Source organism: Scardinius erythrophthalmus (assembly GCF_964197995.2).
Source record: "Scardinius erythrophthalmus genome assembly, chromosome: 15".
Taxonomy (NCBI): domain Eukaryota; kingdom Metazoa; phylum Chordata; class Actinopteri; order Cypriniformes; family Leuciscidae; genus Scardinius; species Scardinius erythrophthalmus.
In genome coordinates, this window is record NC_138235.1 from 19,409,665 (window position 1) to 19,433,041 (window position 23,377).

General features: G+C 36.7%; 1 protein-coding gene across 1 annotated transcript; it reads right to left on the bottom strand.

Annotated features, from left to right (window-relative positions):
* Nucleotides 1-218: 218 nt before the first annotated feature.
* Nucleotides 219-23,158, bottom strand: cables2b (Cdk5 and Abl enzyme substrate 2b). The gene is made up of 9 exons (XM_081386676.1): nt 22,648-23,158; nt 12,289-12,381; nt 10,428-10,505; nt 7,271-7,379; nt 6,928-7,081; nt 5,054-5,148; nt 4,454-4,560; nt 3,038-3,242; nt 219-2,388 (listed from the first exon to the last, which is right to left on the bottom strand). The coding sequence occupies exons 1-9, from the start codon at nt 23,154-23,156 to the stop codon at nt 2,248-2,250; spliced, it is 1,491 nt and encodes a 496-aa protein (XP_081242802.1). The 5' UTR covers nt 23,157-23,158; the 3' UTR covers nt 219-2,247.
* Between the last annotated feature and the right edge of the window lie 219 nt (nt 23,159-23,377).

Sequence of the window (23,377 nt, forward strand, 5' to 3'; positions counted from 1 at the left end):
AAAATAGAATAACTCGGTGTAGGCAACACCGATTTTTGTCATTGTTCTCTGTATTGACAGCACTCCAAATTTACAAAAAAATGAGCTCAATGTTAAAATTGACTGGAGTTCTCCTTTAAGTGTTAATATTGATCTCAAATAATACAAAGAAAACTGGTACCGTTTTGCCTTTTTGGCAACATTGGAGGCTATAAAAATATCACAGTGTAAATAATGGTGTAAATAAACTAAATTGCTTTTATTTCCATTTTCTCTCTTCACAAAATGATTCTTTACAAACATTCCTAGGCACTTTAATTGAACGTGTGTAAAAGTTCACCCTGTCCATTAATACCTGCTACCTTAGTTTGTTCTGGGGCTCTCGGTCTCAAAAAGTAGCACACACGGAAACAAAGTAACAAAACCTGGAAAAATGTCCAATCTATGTGTGATTTACATAGATATCTCCTGAGTAAATGAGCTGGTTATCTAGCAAAATCCACTTCCTTACATTTCTCATGACATGTGATTGTAAATCGCTTCCTCTAGATGGCGCCATAGCACACGCGCTGCTTCAAAGTGCAAATGTCTCGCTTAGCACAATATCTGAATAAGAAAACATTACTGGAAAACAAAGTCTTATTTCAAAAAAATACATCATAGACGTTTGTAGACAATATTACCAGCACATTATCTAGGCCTAGTAAATACAAGGATGTATTGATTGAGACAGTATGTAAAATACATCCGTTTATAAAGGACAAAGCAGCAAACTGGCTACCGACACACAACACAAAACCTTTTCACAACAGTCTGCACTGAAATATAATCTATAATATCAGGCAGAAATGTGTGATTTGAATTGGGAATGGGATGTTTTGTGAGGAAATGGGACAAAAAGCATCTAAAAATATTGCACAGGTTGTGGGTGCTGGAAGAAATTAAAACTTGTTAAGTTCAACACAATGACTAGCATTTCTACAAGTACAAGTTTTTTTTTGTTAATAATTCTCATGATACAGTATACGGTTACTAGTTGTCAATGAAATTTGAGACTGAACACAATGTTTTATGGCAGTTAATAAATAAACAGTGAATTTAGCATAATTATGCTCACTAAGGCTGCATTTAATTGATTAAACATACAATAACAACAATACTATTATGAAATATTGTTACAATTTCAAATAGCTATTCTGAATATATTTTAAAATGTAATTTTTATATAGTTTATATTGTAATTTATTGATGGTAAAGCAGAATTTCAGCATCATTACTCCAGTCTTCCGTGTCACATGATCCTTCAGAAATCATTCTACTAATTATGATGATCTGATGAAACATTAATTATTATTATCAATGTTGAAACCAGTTGTGATGCTTAATTTTTGTTTTAAATGTCCTTTTTGTAACTTTTGATCAATTTAATGCATCCTTGCTGAATATATATATACACAAATACACACACACAGCACCCCGAAAAAAGAAAAGAAAAAAACCTTATGTCATAATTTACTCATTTACATCATCAGGGTTTTCTTTCTTCTGTGGAATAAAAAAAAAGTGGATTTCTTTTTAATTCTATAAAAAGAAAAAAGTGAGAACAACACGCAGCACTGAAAATGTGCTTTTCTTGAAACCAGCTCTAATATAGAGCACTCTTCACAGTAAAACGAAGCCCCTAAGACAAAGAACATACTGGGTTTGAATACTAAGGTAGATTTAGTCACTCAATAACGCTTTCAAGAGTACGCTACTAAATTAAATGCATATATGTTATGTAATCTGTGCTAATGATTATATTATTATAATTGCATAAGGTTTAGATAAAATACATGTATAGATAAAAAAGTGCTTTAGTGTTACAGTGAATGGTAGGTGGTTCTGTATAAAAGGAGAGATCCACATTAAATAAAAGTTCCTTTTGGAAAATAGAAATGGAATGTTAAAAACATGCATTCACACTTGTACATTTCACACAAGTGAAGTAGCAGGAGTTAAACTCTTCCCTTGTCGTCCGAGAGTTAAAAACCTTCTGTTTTCAATAAAAGAAAATCCTTGCTGTTTTCCTTTAGCAGTATTCCCATGGCGGTCACAAAAACAGACACCCACGAAAACAAATGCTGCAGGCCCGATTACTATAAAAAGCATCATTTGGAACATCAGTTCTTCCTGTGTAGATGTGTACACGCTCTGATACCTGAAACCGCAATGATGGGAACGCTGAGTCCCACACTTTCGGCTGTTTTACGCATCTCATCTGCATGTTCACGACTGCTGCACCAGTCTACGGTAGTGGGGCATGACTTTACTCTCCGGAAGGTAGAGTGCCATTTCCAGCGCTACCAAGATGGTGAATTCAAAAGCAATCAGCTCCCGACGGCTAATCCGGAACCTCTCCTCAAATTTCTGATGGCAGAGAAAGAAAAAAAACAGATAGATGTACAATAAACACTGACAACTTTGACAAGGGCGAATGGATTTTTGCATTGAGTCATATAGTGTACATAATCTGCATATAAAAGTTTCAAAATAGCCAATTTTTGGGCCGATACAGCACTCTATAAAGATTTATTTTACTCTATTAAAGGCTTGTACACCACTGTTTTTTTTATTAATACTTTTAATTCTAAATTTACATTTCAAAAAATGTGTTCTTTTGAACTTTCTATTCATCAAAGAATCCCAAAATAATGTATAAAGGTTTCCATAAAAATACTAAGCAGCTGCTTAGTACAATACAACTACTTTCAACATTGATAATAGAAATGTTTCTTGAGCATCAAATCAGCATATTAGAGTGATTTCTGAAGGATCATGTGACACTGAAGACTGGAGTAATGATGCTGAAAATCCAGCTTTGAATAACAGGAATAAATTACATTTTAATATATATTGAAACAGAAAAACAGTTGTTTTAAAACTAATATAATTTCAATATATTACTGTTTATATTGTATTTCTGATCAAATAAATCCAGCCTTGGTGAGAATGAGAGACTTCTTGCATGGTAGTGAATGCGTGTTGACTGGAAAGTGTGTGGCAAAGCATCACTCACGTCAATCAGTTGTTTGACCTCTTGTTTCTTCAGATCGCTGCTGATCTTGGCAGCGAGTAGGAGGCACGCGGCCGCCACCAGCTTCCTGTTCTGCTTGTTGAGACGCCCCTGTAGAACCAGCTTCTCGAAGTACACAAATGCCATGGCAATGGTGACCGGCTGCAATAAAGACTCCTCTCCCACTGAACGGATTTCTCTCTTCAAACTGATGACGAGAGGGAATGACAGAGATGTTAGGAGAGATAAAGAGAAGAAATTAAAAAGACAAAATAATTGTCATTGTATTGAATGTGCAAGAGCTATGGCTATGGCCCTGTTTACACCTGGTATTAAGTAGCATTTTCATCATTCGGATCGCAAGTGGACGACGCTAAATACAGGCGAGTGTTTACTACCACTTCCAGAGGTAGTCGGAAACGCATTCGACCAGATTGCTTTCGCTCATGTGGTCGAATGTGCTCAAACAGTCACAAAAGAACGCGTAAACATTATAGGATGCGCGATGTAGCCAGACGGGATTTAAACTTGAAAAAATGTCGACTCAAGTCCCAAGTTTGGTTTGAAGACGAAAATGTTCTCTTGAAGCACAATGTTCTCGCACCATTCCTGATTTCTTAAACGTTTTCTGTCATCTCCAGGCATGTTCATATGTAAACTGTGTGAGCTTACTTCGTTCATTAGATCGAAAGATCTGAAAAATCCCACACAGTTACCTGTCCAAGACAGAAATGGCCGAAAGTGGACAAAAGAGACAGAACACCAGGGGCAAACACACTTAAGTACACTTTTAAAAAAGTGCACTTTGTAATAATGTCAAAATTTTACTATAAAGTACATTTTAAAACATTGTTATAATAATGTAAAGTACTAATTCCAACTGTATTGTGTAATTCAATATTGCAACTTCATAATTACAAATATATTTAAATATATGACATTCAGGTTTCAATAGAAATTACATTAAAGTGTATTTTAGTTTCGCATATTTCATAAGACAATAATAGTCATTATGACATTACATATAAAGATGTACTTAAGTCCTACTTAAGTGGGTCAAAAATACCCCAAAGCACTCGGAAGTTCAGCAAATTGCATTTAAAATAAATTTAGTCATTAATACATTTTCATTTAATGGCAAGAACATGCAATTATGTGTCCGAAAACATTACATGCAGTTTGCACTTGAGCATTTTCTTTTAAAGCATGTTATTTCTATAGGTACTCTTTTTACAAGTATGCTACAGTGTACTTCATTTTCATTTAAAGCTGTCTTTTAAAGAATTTTGGCTTAAACTGGATATTGAAATCGGGTTAACATGTTCGCGCATACAACAATATGACCATATTCCGATTAACATAGGAATATTCCTGTGCATGTAAACAGTTATTGAAATAAGAATTAAAATGTGTGTGTACCTTCTGATTTTGCTCAGTGTGAGTTTGATGTGGGGGAATTTTTCTTTAAAAGTCTCATTCATGTCCTTCTTCAGATCTGATGGTTTGACGTACTCTATTACTGTCGTCTGTGAGAGAACCACAGTGTGAGAAAGAGAGTTACAGTAAACACCGAGGATTTACATGTTAGTAAGATATTCAGCAATAAAAACATTTCAAAGAATTACAGTATTAGCAGTATTTTCCAGTGGTCAGTAATGACGTCATCTGGATAAGTTATGTTTATCCGTGTCTGTTGGTCAGACTGTCCTGCTTTGAGCACAGACCCTTAAATCACACAGATAGCTATTCATCCCTACAAATGTGTCTGATGGGTAAATTAATGTCCAAAAACAAGAAACATGACCAAACTGGGCTGCATTAAATTTCCAAAAACACAAACATCTGTGAAAAGTGTTAGGGTTAGGTTGTAAATGGCTGAGCAGTTGTGTTATAGGGGGATGATTCTCAGAAAACCTTTGAAGAACAAGTCCAGATTATATATATAAAAAAAAAGATATATACTGTTTGTATATATGTACTAATGTTCAATAGAATAATGGATATATATCTCCATCTCACCATGTATGAGGCAAAGATGAGCACTCTTTTGTGTTTTCCACATGGCCACTGGGGGTCACTGAGCATATTAGGGTCATACTCAGTGTCTTCTATGCCTGAAAAAATAAACAACACACACACACACACACACACACACACACACACACACACACACACACACACACACAATAAAAACAGCTGTCAAATGAGCCAATCAAACCACAGATAACATACAGTAACTGAATGCGACGTGTATACATGTTTTTGAGATAATGGTGCATCTTTCTGCACTGACTGAGCAGAGCTATAATAAAGGCATAGATCACCCAGAAAAGAAACATCTGTCATCTGTCAGGGTTAGTAAATGATGAAAGAATTGTCATTCTGGGGGGAAGCTACCCCTTTAAAACAACACACATAAACAGCACTTGTACTCAGTACTTACAATCAGCAAAAACTTGCCTGACACAAGTGTAGCTAATGTAGGTTTGTGAAATAAGGTACGAGAATACAGAGAGCTGAAAGAGCTGTGTTGATGACTCACACACTCACTAAGTATTAGACCGAAGGGATAGCAATATTAGTAATTATCACACACACACACACACACACACACACACACACACACACACACTTGCACATTCGCACATCTGTGCCTGAAATACTGTGATAATGACTGTGTCTATCAAGTTGATTGAAATGTCCCTACCCACTCTGTGAGTAATATAGCATTAAAACCTTTATTAAGCTCCCATCAGTTACTACACACTTCTTTGTGCAAGCGTGTGTTTGTTTTCTGAGTGTGAGTGTGTATGTCTGTCGCATGCTTGTGTGATTTAATGTCACCATTTAGACATGCATGAAAGAGAATTTCACCATGTCCAGTCAAGAATAAGCTTTAAAATGCTTTTAGGCCTTATGACACACACATGTGCATGCACACACACACTTGTACATCTACCTTTGTGAGGACATTCACAGACACAATACAATTTCTAGCTCCTTACTCTAACCATCACAACTAACTGCCTAACCTAAACCTCTCAGAAAGTGAGGACTGGTCAGAATGTCCTCACTCCGATGGTCTAAAACTCAAACTGGTCCTCACAAAGATAGTTGTACAAGTAGACACACACACACACACACACACACACACACACACACACACACACACACACACACACACACACACACACACACACACACACACACACACACACACACACACACACACACACACACACACACACACTACATCTAAAGTCTAGCAAAGTCAAAAAAGGTCACAAGCAAAGGAATCCGCCACAGAAAAGAGTTACAGATGTTGTCAAATTTCACTGTGGCTGAGATTTAAGTGGTTACAGAACTGAGCAGAGAAAGGGTGCGTGTAATTTTGTTACATGTGTGAGGCCCAAATATTGCAAGAGATAAACATGAATAAACATCAGAAGGTTTGTTGAAAGATACAATAGAACTTAGCGAAATTTATCATGTCTCATGTTATTGCTCAATCAGTATTTCAACCGCGGAAATAAAACAGCTTAACGTTACATTTATCTCAGGAAAGCCATTCAAGATGCTTTGATGAATAGAAAGTTTAAAAGAACAGCATTTATTTGAAATAGAAATCTTTTATAACATTGCAAATGCCTTTACTGTAACTTTTGATCAATTTAATGCATCGTTTTTGAATAAAAGTATTAATATCTTGTATATAACCTATTACACAATTAAAAAGTATAAAGGTTTTAAATGGGTCAAGTAATACCAAATAAAGCCAAGGATGTGTAGGTAATGGGTAGGGTTAGGGTTAGTCTACAGCAATACAGTAGAGGGGTCCTCACAGGTCTAGATGTAGTAGTTTGTGTGTATGTGTTTATGAGTGTGTGACATACCCAGGTCCAGACCGACGGTGCTGTTGAGGCGAGAGGGAGGAAAACTGTGAGTGATGCTGTTTCTGGAATAGGGCAGGGGTAGAGTGAGATCCACAGAGGGCTTGTGATGGTCCAGAGCGTTAGTGGGGTACAGGAACTGAGCGTATGACACCGTCTGCAAAACACATAAGATCATAACAAGTTGTCTGTCAGCCTGAAACATCCTGACAGCCCCTGGGTGCGTCAAATGAGGCGATATAAACCTGTCATTTCTGAGCAGGTCAACTGGTACACTGAGAACAATGCTCTGTGACATTCTCTGACTGACTGATTGACAGGTGTGGATAGAATGACAAGCTCTTACCCTGCCGTACATGCCCAGCTCCACCCCCTCCAGCCCGGGAAGCATCTCCAGGGTGGTGGATATTGCTCCGGAAGAGTGCCTCCGCCGCTGACCGTCCAGACGAGGGTCACTGAGACAAAGACAGACGGACAGATGCTTGGTTTTCATTGATTAAATTGATAATTAAGAACAGGGATTCCCAATTAAAAATATCTAATTGAGATTTTCATTAGATTTTCAGACACGTTTGCACATTCACTGTTCTCTAATGTGGGATAATTGTCACATGACATGCAGGTAAACAAATAAAATATTTTAAAAAAAATGAAGAAGTGTTTTATTTTTGAACTTTACATTTTTATTATTTAATGATTAGCTTTTTACCAACTACCCCTAAACCCTGAGAGCTTAAGAGCAAACATTACATAACCATAACTGAGGTGATTTACTTATAGAAGTCTTAAAGGTACAGCAGCAAAAACAGCCTGGGCTGCATTTCTCAAAAGCATGGGTGGTAACTGGTGGCAATGGTTCTATGATCTACTTAAGCTTTTGGGAAATGCAACCCTGTTTAATTCTAAGGGTCAGAGAAAGCATGCAATGATCATGTAAAACCAATTTTGACTGAGAGAAAGCTTTTAAAAATATTATAAATAAACTTTAGGGATAAATATTATAAAAAAACTTTAGGGACAAATTTTCCTTTTCCTCTTCTAAAAAAACGGGCCAAAAATATTGATGACTCATCTTGCACTCACAAAACTGTCCAATCAAATGATCTCTATAATGTCCCTCCACCTATTACCATTACCCATTACCTATTACCCTACCTCTGACCAGCTTTGACTAACACTACATCTATTAGCTAAATAAAGTCCTTCAAGATGAGGTAAGAGCTGCACGATCGAATTCATTTGAATATTTTTTTTAAATCAGTTTTAATGAATGATTCAATGACTCACTTATAAAGACTTCACATGTTTCATTACTGGATGAATCAGCATTTTAGAACAAATCTCTTGAATGAATGATTCAACGACAAATACATTTTTTAACAGTCACTTGTCGCCACCTACTGGTTATATCTATAATTGATAAAATCTTTATTTGAAGCGTCGAGTTACTTTCAAAAGGTGATTTACTCCATTTTAATCTCGACTGTAGACATCAGTGCTTATATACAAACAATAAAAGTTTTTCCCAGTACTTCTGTGAATTATTGTAAGACAGAAATAATGAACTCAACTCAACAATTACAGGTCTAATTCACCTAATACAGACAAATTCAACCCGATAACCCAATCATTTGCTTTTCCTTCAAGAAGAAACTGAGAGTGTTGTGTAGAACACACACATATATCCCCTTTTATATCCCCATCTAGCATCCCTTATCTACAGTCTCAAACCGCCTTGCAGAGCATGACTGTGTCATTTTACTTCTCTCTTTCAGAAATGTGATGTATCCACCTTTTTCCTGAGCAAATGATGAGCGCCGCCATAACGGATTCTAACTTCCGTTTGGATGCTGTCCTTTTACCCCATTGTTAAAATGGGGTAAAAGAGTAACAATTAAATACACTTTTTGAACATTACTAAAGTTAAAATGAGCACAGGGTTAAGCTCAGCTGTTGTTGACTGCCACAACGAAAGCAATAAACTGAAGAAATCCCTGGAAAGTATGTGTTTTGAGCAACAATAAATCTGAAAAGAATGTCAGTTTACAGCGCCATGTGCCTTGCATTTTAAGAAAACAGCCATAGCTTGCAGCACTTAAGTTAAAATGCTCCCCATAAACAGTAGGGTGAATTCATGGTGATTGGGTTGCTTTTTTCCATAAAGATAACAGGGAAGGAAGTTCCCCAATCAACCTGAATTCAACCCTATATGTGCACTCTTATCATTTTTAACTTCAACTGATAGGCAGGTGTATGCAGGATATGAGCACACATCTTTTTTCAATGTAGCTAACTTTGCACAGCTTCATGTCATCTACGCACTCATTAAACTTTGACGGGTGAGACACTAACAAAAGACGGTCACAGCAACACTGCAACGTGGAGCCATGTGCTTTTTTAAAACCATTTTCATAGGTTTAACATTACATTATCAGCTCTGAAAATACCCTAATTTGACTAGAAACACCAGAGACCGGAAATGTAAAGGATAATTCCGCTTTGAGTTGGGCGAGACTTCACGGTCAGGAAAAAAGATGGATAAGAGAAAGTTTCACAAGGTTTCAATCTTAATTTTTTTTATTTCAGCATTTTCTGGAACTGTAATGGAGATGGTGGGAAAGGAGAGGGTGTTGCCGTACGTGCCATACCAGGCCCAGCTCAAGGATGTGGGAAAAATTCCTTCCTTCCCCATTTTCCCCGAATCTCATCCTGGATGTGAATCCCCAGAGGAGAGCAGAGGAACCCAAATGACTGCACATATCTTTTTGTGTTTATCTGGCTATTTAAAGATAATGCAAGGACAAGTGTCGTGGAAGTGAAGGCTAGGAATGAGAATCACAAGGAAATTCACATTTTTCCCAATGTACAACTCTGGATCCTTAATAATCAATGATTCTTTTAATTTATTAGTATATTTTAGTATAGAAACTTTAAACCAGTCAACCAAGTGTGAATAACTGCTGCTAACTAAATAAGTAACAAATATACTAAGCAAAAACAGTAATGTTTTTGGTAAAACCCTGGGGCGATTTAATCGGACCAAATGATTAGAGAAGTCCTGTATACATAAGCAGAGAGAAGTCTGTGGTTTTAGGTCTGAGGTCTAGTTATGAACTTTTGATTAAAGAACGTAAAAAAATAAAAAATAAATTAAATATGCACAGATGAATCATTCAAATTAGATCAATAACATGAATCTATCCTAAAAAAAAAAAAAAAAAAAAAAAACAGAATAACAGTAAGTGCTCTTTAAGTTGTTTAGTTAATTATTATTGTAATGTTTTGTGCTTTGAGGCATGGGTTATTAAACGCTGTCTCTTGTGAGGCTTCGTAGACTCTGCACTGGCAGTGCCATGTGTTTTGAAGGGGGCGTGGCTTAGGAGACGCTTGAAGGGATGGGGTCTTCTGCTTTCAAAGCTAGCTCGCTATTGCTAGCCTCTCCGAAATTGCCAACCCTAGTTTTAAATAAGTTTTTTTTTATGTGTGAGCGTGTGTTTGAGTACCTGATGTGGAAGCTCTCTCCATACGGCAGCACAGAGAAGGCGGCACACAAAGACCTTCTGGCACAGATAAGGACGATCCTGCAGTGACAAATACAAACAAGTTAACATTACACACTTTTTCCACACACACACACACACACACACACACCCACACCCACACCCACACCCACACACACACCCACACACACACACACACACACCCACACACACACCCACACACACACCCACACACACACACACACACACACACACGTTGTGTTTTCATGTTTTATGAGGACTTTCCATAGACATAATGATTTTTAAACTGTACAAACTGTAAATTTTGTAACCGGACCCTAAACCTACCCATCACAGAAAACTTTTTTGCATTTTTACATTTTCAAAAAACATCACTTAGTATGATTTATAAGCTGTTTACCTCATTGGGACCACCACAAGGACAAAGATTTCTGGTATTACCATCCTTTTGGGGATATTTTGTCCCCACAACACACACACAGAGCCAGAACACCTGCATCATCAGCACTTGTCTCTCACTTCGTTCACACAGGAAGTGGGATGGTATCTGTGTTAGCTATGGGTGTGCGACTGCAGTTTAACCATAGAATTGTGACAGAGTGGTAAAATGGCAGTTAACATGAAACTGAGGGTCTGCCGCAGCAGCCAAGAGGATTTTTTTCGTCAAAAGTCACATGACAGTGGAGAAATGGCACCAGAAATAATAGCGAGTACGAGTTGGCCATTAATTGAATCATTTTCTAGAGATATCAAAGACAGATTTCCACTTATATCTCAACAGGAATCTTTGGAATTAATAGATTTCAACAAGCATATTTTTCATGTAAAAAAAAAAAAAAAAAAAAAAATCTTAAGATTTGAATGAGGCCCAATGGAGCATTCATTATTTCAGGTTGTTTTATAAACTTAGAACAGGTTTTATTGAAGAATGCCAACTATATTGAACCCAAAAAATAGGATATGACCTCATAAGTTACAAATTTTGAACCGACTTTAGATAGTGTAACATTATAATTGGATATTATGTTGACTTTTATTACAGTGCCCCTTTGTTTCTCACAGGGAACAGTTATTAGTCTACAGTATTTGCTGGAAATTTTTATTACACTCTGCCGTATCGCGTTTATGCAATAGATGAGACCACTGAACACTAAGCTTATCTGGATCTGTGATCATCCAGTGGAAAATATCCTATCGGTTCTATTTTGCCCCAATCCTGTCTGTGACCCTGTGAATGTGAGGAACATGCATATGTGTGTGTGAAAACCCAAAGCCTGGGAACACAAGCGGAAAATAAGGGCCGCTGTCTATTTGGGGCAGTTTATAATGAGACTTAGTAAACATAGCTGCTGTTCCTCAAATGGAAAAAGGCCAGATCTCATGGAACCACTTCCTTAAGAGAACAACAAACAATCCTTATGTTGAGCGGCCTGTGCCAAAACTCACCATAATTTTGTAATCTAAAATCAACAATTCTTATTTTTTATGAAATATTGCAGTATTTATTACAAATGATTTATCTGAGCACATCATATATATATATATATATATATTTTATTCATGTGCCCTTGCAATCCTTTCAAAAAATAACTTCCCCTCTTCAGTGTTCAAACTGTCAGATATGATAACCTCACATGATGAATCGTACATAAGCACAGCATAAAGCAAGTGTAACGGATCATGTTCAAACTGAGAAAATGATGACGGGAGGCAGATTGTTAGTTTTGAAGCACACAGAGGGGAAAACATTACATAGTGTGAAAAAGACAGACTGACAGGCACAAACACACAACCACCCCCACCCCCACACACACCCACACTGAGAGAAGAGAATAAACAATACCTGCTGCCCCTGGTGTCGTACTGCCTCATGTTCTTAATAAAGTGGATTTTCTTCACGGGTCGTGGACGGGGAGAGCCAGAAAGGTTCCGACTCCTGAGGGACGAAACATGGGCAAAACATGAAACACATTTGGACATATTTAAGAAAAGCATTTAGTCTATCATATTAGGCTTCACCTCTGCAGTACGTACCATGCAAAACAGCCCAAATGCCCTCAAGTATTTAACCCAAACCTAACGACTTCACTTTAATGGAAAGACCCCAACACAGATTTCCAGCTTGCAATAGTTCTGACCTATTAAGCATTTGATTCAATTTGTTCCCTGGTTTCTTCATGTTAAGCCAAGCACTGTTAATGGGATGTGCTGTTTAAATGTGGCTGAAGTGTGTGACTAAACTGACTGGCTGTTTCCTGTCATTATTGTGGCTAATGAAACTGGCCATGACTTGCTTCACATTGTACCTTCATTATAGCTCAACTTGTAACTACATTCACATTTTACTTAGGCAAATTATAACATTCTGTGTGTCGGAGAGCTGCCCACGAGGCAATCGGCTCCAACAATATGGCCAATTTTCAATCGAATTAAAATAATAATTTCTGTGATTTCTTCCCGTTGTTTTTATTTTATTTTATTTTTGACCATATTTATATAGTGGAGACAGTATGGCAAAAGATTATTCGAGTGAACGGGGTCAGGATGTGTCAGGTTCAAACCTAAATTACCCACATCAAAACCATGGCTCATCATGTCAGGAGCATGTGTGCAAACTGCTATGCCACAGCTCTGACTCCTCATTTTTTAGTGATTTTACTATTTATTTTTCAATCTACTCAAACGTTACATGCATAGGAATGTACAGTACAAGAGCTAGTGCCAAGAGCTCTGCAATTCTTTGGATTATGGAGCATTAAAGGAGATCAAGTTTTAAAGACCAAACAGCAAGTGCCAGATTGCTGGTCAAATCTCACTTGATAGATTTACTAAGTTTTTAACTTGTCTGACTTAAGGAAGCCCAATATGGGGCGCCGTTTGTAAAGCGGCTCACGCTGAAAATAACAGCAACATTTTGTCACATTTAGCTTCAAACAATGTTAAAAAAACTGGTATGAATTTTTGATGGTCACTTTTTACCACATTTACAACAATATTTGTCAACTTAGAGATATTTTAAATAGTTAAATCTAAATATTAAATGTTACACCTAAATGTTAAATATTAAATCTAAATGCTAAATCTAAATCTAAATGTTAAATCTAAATCTAAATGTTAAATCTAAATCTAAATGTTAAATCTAAATATTAAATCTAAATCTAAATGTTAAATCTAAATGTTAAATCTAAATCTAAATGTTAAATCTAAATATTAAATCTAAATCTAAATGTTAAATCTAAATGTTAAATCTAAATCTAAATGTTAAATCTAAATATTAAATCTAAATCTAAATGTTAAATATAAATGTTAAATCTAAATCTAAATGTTAAATATAAATGTTAAATCTAAATGTTGAATCTAAATCTAAATGTTGAATCTAAATGTTTTGGGTGAAACTAAATATTTAACTAATATGCAAATTCAAAATGCCGGAAGTGGCAAAATAAAAGCTCGAGGTGGTCAGTGTGTGTTTATAGCATGGTTTATAGTGTCAAATAATGAATAAAAACCATCTCATAATAATAACTATAATATAACGATAATAACTTCCTAAAATAATAAACACGTTGATGCGTGATGAGAGTAATGACATGACATTCAGTCAAAGTGAGCCCCCTAGTGGCTGGCTATTATGGCTACAGGTCATAAGTCCCGCACTTTTCATAAAAGTGACACTAGCCAACTCTTCAAATACAGTTTCTCCAAACGTGTTTATTATTTTAGGTAGTTATTATCACGATAATCTATGTCCAAGAGTCCATTTCCTCGGATGAGATGGTTTTTATTCGTTATTTGACACTATAAACCATGCTATAAACACACACTGACCACCTCGAGCTTTTATTTTGGCACTTCCTGTTACCGGCATTTTGAATTTGCATATTAGTTAAATATTTAGTTTCAACCCAAACATTTAGATTCAACATTTAGATTTAGATTTAACATTTAGATTTAGATTCAACATTTAGATTTAGATTTAACATTTAGATTTAACATTTATATTTAGATTCAACATTTAGATTTAGATTTAACATTTAGATTTAACATTTAGATTTAGATTTAACATTTAGATTTAACATTTAGATTTAGATTTAATATTTAGATTTAACATTTAGATTTAGATTTAACATTTAGATTTAACATTTAGATTTATATTTATATTTAACATTTAGATTTAGATTTAACATTTAGATTTAGATTTAGCATTTAGATTTAACATTTAACATTTAGGTGTAACATTTAATATTTAGATTTAACTATTTAAAATATCTCTAAGTTGACAAATATTATTGTAAATGTGGTAAAAAGTGACCGTCAAAAATTCATACCAGTTTTTTAAACATTGTTTGAAGCTAAATGTGACAAAATGTTGCTGTTATTTTCAGCGTGAGCCTCTTTACAAACGGCGCCCCATAGCCCAAACATGATGTGTAACAAATACTAAATTAATTTCTCAGAAAAATCCTCAAAAAATCCTGCCGAAAAATCAGCCTGTAGGATTATGTTTCTTACCATAACTACAGTTACATAACTTTCAGTCTATGTCTCATCTGTGCGTGTTCTAAACCCCTCTTTACCTACATCAGCATCAGATTCCTGCCACATGCTTTGGGCACAAAACCAGGCCACATCTTCATTCTGTTTGGTTTGAAAAGTATTACACAACCCTAGTGTGTGAACAAACACAAACAGCTCCCCCTTCACGCACTCTCCATCTGTTCCGCCATTTGTGTGGTGATACACCCTCCCTCAGAATCCAAATGACTGTTATCATAACCCAGGGCGAGGAACCGCACCTGTGTGCAGGCGAGTGAGAAGAAGAGAGCAAAGAAAAACTGAAGACTGTGACCGAACACAAATGACTTACAACCCTTTTCTTTATCTCCAGAATGAAAAAGGTGATGAACTCTGAAGCGGCTGCCAGCTTTGCGTAAACCTCATTCTCTCTCGGCCCATCTGTCACTCACTTGATTCCAACTTGTAATTTTTTGTCTCTCTCTCTCTCTTTATTTCCTAGTAAATCCTCTATCCATTTGCATCCAACTCAAACCCAGAAAATGGGATGGAGAGGAAACTAAGACATAAGCTTGATGAGGCGGGACACTAAAGGTCATATCGAATCACAGACACAATCAGAGTGGGCAGCGTGCCCAGTGAAAGATGGATATGTTTGGATGAACAATCCACAAGAGCTTTCACTGGAACAAAAAAATTAATTATTGATTAGTCCGGTCTTTTCACTATGTGTAGCGATGATGCCACTTAAAAAAAAAAAAGCATTTCTTTGAAAACAAATACATTTACATAACATATTTACTTATAACATAAGGCACTTTAATTCTAATTCTGTTATTATAAGTTGAAAAAAAATTTCACATTATGGCTGAAAATTTTAAACAATTGTATTTAAATAACAAAAACACAGCACAGTATTGGAAATGGATATTCATTTAGAGGTGCTAAAAATTGCATTATTAAATGAATAGTGTAGTATAGGCTCATGGGGCACAAATATATCTTACATCCCTACTTGGGTTGTCAAACGCACAAGTACAACAGTCGGTACAAAAAAAGAAAGAAAAAAAGTTGACGGTATTAGCATTTCTGCCGAGTACTGGGTATATTCTGTACCCGATGACACTTTCAAACGCTCTTGTTCGTGTTTGTTCGAGCTCTCTCTAAGCGTCAAAGGTTTCTATTTACAGTGTGTTTTTACAAGTATTGAGCATTGTAGCCAATCCCAATCATATCTGTTGAACGCATGAACGCAATGGCCTATCAGAGGTGCTAGTCATTAAGTTTTAATCATTTCAACGCGAGCCGCACGCTTGCGAATCCTTTCACTGTGACCAACAAAGTGTAAACACGATATAAATATTCATTGTACAATTACGAAAACTTTTTTTATTATAATGGGAGTTTTCACGAGAGCGCAGAATTCAGTGAGTTTGCAATTTAGAAATTGACAGCCTTAGTGATTATAAAGGGAGGCTCTTCTCTTTCTTTGTTTATTACCCGTTCACAATCTGAATACAAGTTTAGTTTTTCATGCTGCTGAGAACACTGCAGAGTTTGAGGACTGACAACCGTAGTTAAATGCGCAATTGAATCGGAAACGGCGATGACTGACAGTGATAACCAATAGACGAGAGAAAACAGGATACAGTTTTTTCAAGTACTTAATTCAACAATAGTTTTTGCTCTGGTATGAAAATTGGTACAGAGAATCATGACATTTTACTGGTATTGGTACTGACTACTGAAATTCTGGTACTGTGACAACCCTAATCCTTTCATATATTTTACTATTAAGTCCTGTAATAATTTTCATTTTGCAAAAAAGCACATTCTAACAGACATTAGACACTGCTGCTGTTATTAAAATCCAAATATGATGGTTAGTTAAACTTTTCTGCTATTTTCAAACTGTAAAAAGCATGTTTAAACTCTTTTATGCACACCAAGTATAGCATATTGGAAATATTATGACAGCTGTGCGTGTTATGACATTTGAAACATTCCTTAAACTAATTCTTCAAACTCTGAATTTCTTTGTTCAGCCAAAAGATTACTTTTGAAAGTGTTTTCAAATAAAAACTTTTAATAACAATTGTGAAACAACTTTTAGGGTAAAATGCACAAGAGAGGATGACTCTCATACACCAGGCTGGCAAAGATAAACAAACAGTTAAGAAAGAATGTACAATCCCATTGGAATAACTCAAGTTTCAACTCAAGAGGTAGAGGGAATGTTAACCCTCTCTCCCTATATGTAGTGTACCACTGCTCCTCTCTCTTTATATACCACATGTGTTATATATCTCACAATCCCAGGTCCAGTAGATCCCTGCTCCTCATTCCAGGGGATCAATAACTGTTCCTGGCCAACTGGATGCAGTAAGACTCAGGCCACAGTCACGTCACAAGGCTTTGAATAAATACCCTGGCGTAATCCTGCGAGGACTGGACATGCACAGTATTAAAGCGCTAAGAGAACATATGGCTTGATTCCATGCTTTCAGTGTTCCAATGGCACACATGCAGGGACGAAAGGCTTGGCTAGATTACCAGCACTGGTGAAAAATGTCGAAGCACTAGTACAGGCTGAAGAGGAAGTGCCACAGAGAAATGAGTGGGTGAAATGTCAGGCCTCAATCAGTGGGCTCGTGTGTTGGAGGTGCTACATGGGTTACAACACAATTTATGAGTTTGGTAGCATTATCTAAAACAACTGTATGTAGAATCATGTTGTTTTAGACAATACATATAAATATACATTGCTGGTCAGAATTATTTGGCCCTTTGGTAAATATTATCAAAGATGGCTGTAAAAAATAAATCTGCATTGTTTATCCTTTTGATACTTTATTTTAAATAAAAATGCAAAAATCGAACATATTATTGAAGTAAAAGAATTGAAAGCGGGGGATTCTTCTCCTGCCTCCATTACAAATCTGCGGGGACCAATCACAAACTGGCTTATCCACCTGGCGCTTGGTGGGTTTAATCCAATCCAATTCCTTTTAACCTTTCGACGATGCTCAATGGCTTTAGTTTAGCAAACAAATCGCTCGAGTGGATGTAAATACCACTCACTTTCATGTTTTTTTTGCACAACCTGAAAAAATAATAATAATTCACTCAATGCCATTGCTGCTTCTGCAAACCGCTGATCAATGCTCCAAAGCAACACGTTTGTTGAGACGTTTCCTGCCTGGAGTTTTCGCTGCAAAGTACGTCATCCGGATCGTTGGTCTGATTGGTTGAAGGACTATCCATTTGCGTACAGAGTCATCTAAACTATGCCCGTTGATCACGTCTCTTGTGCAGTAGAAAATACAGAGCAGACTCCCCAGACCAATGTTCAATCTTAAAAGACTGAGCTTGGTCTGGTGATAGCCAGACTAACAGCCTTTGTGAGCATAAGATACTTCTTTGAAGAACATTACAAAATCTTACAGACTATAATGGTTGTGCAACTATGAATGAGTAATATATCCTCTAATTTGTTTTCAATGGCAATGTGTAGAAGTTCACTTCCTTTTGCATTATTTATAACACATCAGATCTATAGCATATCTAAAATAGCAATGGTAGAGGACAGCCAAATGACACTATTACCAGCACCCTTCACACTGACGAGTGTTTTTCTAGAGTACCTCAGCTTCAATTTCTGATTGTGCTAAAGGTGCTACTGACATAAGAGCATGAGCCAAGGTCAGTCAGCAAACACGGATACACTCATTACTAGTCCAGTTATTAGCTCACATGTTAGGACTTGCATGAACAAGGAGAAGCAATAGTTTCCACTGTCAGATGATGTTGATTCAAGCAACGGTTTCACTTTATTCACTGAAATTCAAATTATTACAATTTTATTTAGCCATTACAGATGACTCCACATAACGGTCATCACACAGAAATGTCGTTTTTTATTTCTTTCTACTCCTGACATGTAAAGAACAGGAGTGACTGAAGTCATGTGATCCAAAAGTAACCATCAGACTCAACGTGTCAACTAATGGTAGACCAAATTAGGGATGTCCCAATCAAGTTTTTTAGGCCCCCAAACCAAATTATTTAATATTGAGTATTGGCTGATATGGAGTATAAAATTATATAAACTTGCAATTGCGAGTTAGAAAGTCAGAATTGCGTGATATAAACGACATTGTGAGTTATAAAATTTGAATTGTGTGATCTAAACTTGCAATTGCGAGTTATAAAGTCAGAATTGCATGATATAAACTTGCAATTGTGAGATATAAACTTGCAATTGCGAGTTAAGTCAGAATTGTGTGATATAAACTTGCAGTTGCGTGTTACTAAGTTAGATTTGTGAGATATAAACTTGAAAATGTAAGAAAAAAAGTCAGAATTGTGTGACAAAAAGTTGCAATTATCTTTTAAATTGTTTTATTCCGTGGCAGAAACAAGCTTCCATATTCGTGTCTGCTATCCTAATTAGTATTAGCAGAATTGTGCAGTTCCATCATTTCGGGATATCTTTTGATCAGAAACACCACCAGCTTTACTCGTGAAAATATGAAATTCATACATATGAAAATTGAAAATATGCTTGACTGTTCGTCAGGTAGGATATACACTCTCTCCAAACTTTCCGCTACTGTGTGCAAAACAATAAGTAAGCATCAACCAGTGAATGATTTTGAATTAAAGAAAGCTGATTGGTCAAAATATAGGCTATATGTTGAGGGTCAATAGCAAGACATAACCTCCAAAAACATCACCCAAAAATGAAAACTCTGTAATCATTTAGTTTGATATTGATCTAAACCCACAAGTTCATCTTCGAAACACAAATTAATAAGTTTTTTGTAAAACCTGAGAGATTTCTTTCCATCCATTCCACCAAAACTTTGACGTTTCAAAAAGTTCATCAAGGGATACTGAAAGTAAACCATATGAATCTAGCGCTTTAATCAAAGAGTGAATTTCTATATATGATGAACAAATTTAATTTTGGCTTTTATTTACATATACACTTTGATCAACGCATAAATAGAGCACAACAAATATGGTAAATGGAAAGTTTTTTTGAAGCATCATAGTTTTGGTGGAACAGACTTCCAATGGACGTTCAGAAATCTCTCAGGTTTCATTAAAACTATCTTTGTTTTGAAGAAGAACACGTCTTATGGGTTCGGAATGACAGGAGGTTGAGTAACTGATGACAGAATTTTCATTTTTGAATGACTAACCCTAAGGTTGGAGAATGTCTTCTTCAAACATGATCTTTTCATCAGAAAAACATGGGTAGTAGAGCTCAGTGTGAGACTATAAGATACAACATCGTTGTAAGATAAAACATCCCTCATGCAAATATTTCAGCTAAAAATTACATACCAGCTTAGTTTTGAGCAACTACATAAACAGTTTAAAGCCTCAAAGCATTCTGACAATGCACGAGGCTGAGAATTTGGCAAGAGTGGTCAACAAGCTCCTACTTGTTGGACTATTCAGACTATCTTTATGTATTTATTGTGAATGTCACATCACTCACTGCATTTGACTTTTGATGATAAAACCATGATAAGAACTGTTATAAACACTTATTCAAATTCTCTATGCTCCACAAATATAATTTATCCTGAAAGGTGGTTTTTAAGCAAGGAAAGGTCCATTTAAATGCCTGCTGGATGCATTTTCTGGAACTATTTTAAGAAACCGTAACATTTGAATCAAGCAAGTTCATGCTATGTAGCCCTGATTTATTCTCCAGTGCGGAGACGGTTCATTCCCTCAGGCCTGCAGAGACCCTTTGAAGGGTTGAGAATATGACAGAATGTCTTAAGCTTTAATCTCTGCAGGTACTGTGTGCACAAAGCAGCGTGCAGCGCTGGAAGAACACCACCACCCTTATATGCAGCACGGACTGAGCTCAAAGCTCCAACTGATAAAGCAAACGACTGCCTTGGCTCTCGGTCTGGTCTGAATCTATATGTCACACCCTTTTTAAAGTAAAAAGGGGAAGAGGGTTGGGGGGAGGTACAGTCAAGGGTATAAAGACCTCCTACTGCTCAATGAACTATTACTGAGATTAACAGCAAAAACAAACGTCATTCTCTCACTAGTGTTTTCACTTCCTCATGGGGAGAGATAAACCAACCCAGTTCATGCACAAATAAATGGCCATTTTAAGGCAACGTTTATTTGGCTGTGAAGTCATCTGGATTCCAGAAAAGGGCTTGTTCAGTCTGTGGTCAATGAGTGTACTAGTGAGAATGAAAACAGTCTTTTTCACATACTTTTCTGTCTCTCGAACAACATTTAAAGGTCAAGCAGATACAATCTAGAGAGGTGGCTTGTCAGTCACTTCAGCCTATCAGTAGTTCAGTCTGAAACTTGAAAGTTCATAAACATTTTTTTTTTTAAAAGAACTATTAGTAAAAGTGATATTTGGAAAGGAATTTGGAAGAAAACTGGAAAAAGGTGTGTTTCAATTAAACCAGCAACCTACAGAAGTACGTAACTGCAGATGGTTCATTCACTGTAAAGAGAGGTTTATATAAAACACAAGTCAGATATACCGTATATATTACTCACTCAAAATCACATGAAGAAACATTAAATGCTCCTCCAACCATAAATACTAATGCATAACATACTTGCGTTTTGTATATATTTGCTGTAAACGGTTCTTTAGAATTTATAGTAAATAATTACAAAATATGAAGTGAATGATGAGGTTGACAACATTAAGTCATCTCTTATAAACATTTCCAACTCCTGTATCATTAGCCTGAATGACTATGGTGCCTCTCCCACTAAATATGTAGGTTGGGTCAAATTTGTAACAAAACATGCTTATTAAAACTGGTCAGAGTAATGACTAACACCTTACATCATGTGTCCATGCTATGCTGTAATATTTAACTAAAAAAGCAATAAATGCAAATTATAATGCTCCAGCATACTTATGTAATAAGTAAAAAAGAACAGTGATGTAAAGTGTGACTGTGACCACGTATTGTTTTAAAATGTCTTTGTATCATAAGAACCAGTCACAAAGTAAGCAGTAAATTAAATGGATGTGTTATGCAGTGTTGCATAAAAGCCATATTAAAATATGCCTTCTCTGACCCGCCTAATGTAAACGTAGCATTAGAGCCTTTTCATATATTTTATAATTAGGAATTTATACTAGTATTGGATCTGTTCATTAATCATACACTATTTCTGCAATTATAATACTGTGAAAATTTATTTATGCTAAATATTTTAAGTAATGCATCTATCGATATTGTTTTAACTTTTAAAATCACTTTTTAAAATATCTGATATGCAGAACCAACTTTGTCCCCTTACTTTTGGACAAAATATTATAGTAAAGTGCTGGACCATAAAACTCAAAATATCGATTTTGACGGTTTAATACTAATATTTAATATTAACAATTTTAGAGAAAATACAATGGGTCCAGCATTTCTAGAAAATAAATGTAAGCATGAATAAAAAAGTCGAATAATAATGTCAAAAAATGCCACCTTGACGGTTTTAATGCCTTTTGATGCCCAAATACGCTGTCTAGGTAGGCAGCTCGCTAGATTTTGAGACACAACCCAAGTGGACTGTCTCTCTCAGAAGTTCATGTAAACTATCAGAGTGCATTAAACCGCGCTATCTCGAGCGCATAGCCTCTAAAGTGAAAGCTTTCTTCAGAAACCTGAGCTGAACCCACCGCGGTCGAGAGTCCAGCGAGGAGCCGCAGCTCTGCACGGACAGCAGCGTCGGAGACTTCCGCGCCCCGAGAGGAGTGGGCTGCAGACTGCACGGGGACAGGAGGTTATTCTGCGAGGAGAACGAGCCTCTCTCCCTCTCCAGGAACACCTCGGTGCTCCCGACGTTACTGAACTCAGAATCCGACGGCAGAACCAGGATGGGCGGGACACCGAGCAGCCCGAGTCTGGGCACAGCGAGGCTGGAGAAGGTCCCATCGCCACTTGCAGCAGCAGCAGCGGGCAGTTCGTTCACAGTCGCGCCGATGTCAGCGCACTGAAACTCGGCATGCTGGGGTCCCGCTGCACTCGCATTGCTCCGCACAGGCCGTCCGTCCAGGGATATATTAGTGAGAAATAAAAGCGCGGCTTGTCTCCTCCGCGAGTCTTTACTTTTCCGCAGATGCTCTCTGTGCAGTTTGCCAGTGCATGGGGCCAGTGAACTCTGCGGACTGCACGCAGCAGCCGCCATTCTCGAGTGAAATAAACCGTCCGCTGATGCTCAATTCTGTTTCTACCCCGCCGCGACTCATCCGGACACGCCCACTCTTATCTGATTGGCTTGGAGTACAGGATTTTAGTAAATAGATCGAGCATGCGTGAATTTGATTGGTTGATGAGTCCTAAAGCGTCTGAAATAAGGCATCAGGCGCGAGGAAGAGGAGAGAGAAAAAATAAAGAGCTGATGCAGTT

Excerpts from the sequence above, each read along its gene's own strand:
- cables2b (XM_081386676.1), bottom strand. The coding sequence starts at position 23,156 with ATGGCGGCTGCTGCGTGCAGTCCGCAGAGTTCACTGGCCCCATGCACT. Across the intron at positions 4,561-5,053 it reads TCATCTTTGCCTCATACATG|ACGACAGTAATAGAGTACGT; the intron begins GTGAGATGGAGA and ends GTTCTCTCACAG. Across the intron at positions 3,243-4,453 it reads ACACTGAGCAAAATCAGAAG|TTTGAAGAGAGAAATCCGTT; the intron begins GTACACACACAT and ends TCTCGTCATCAG.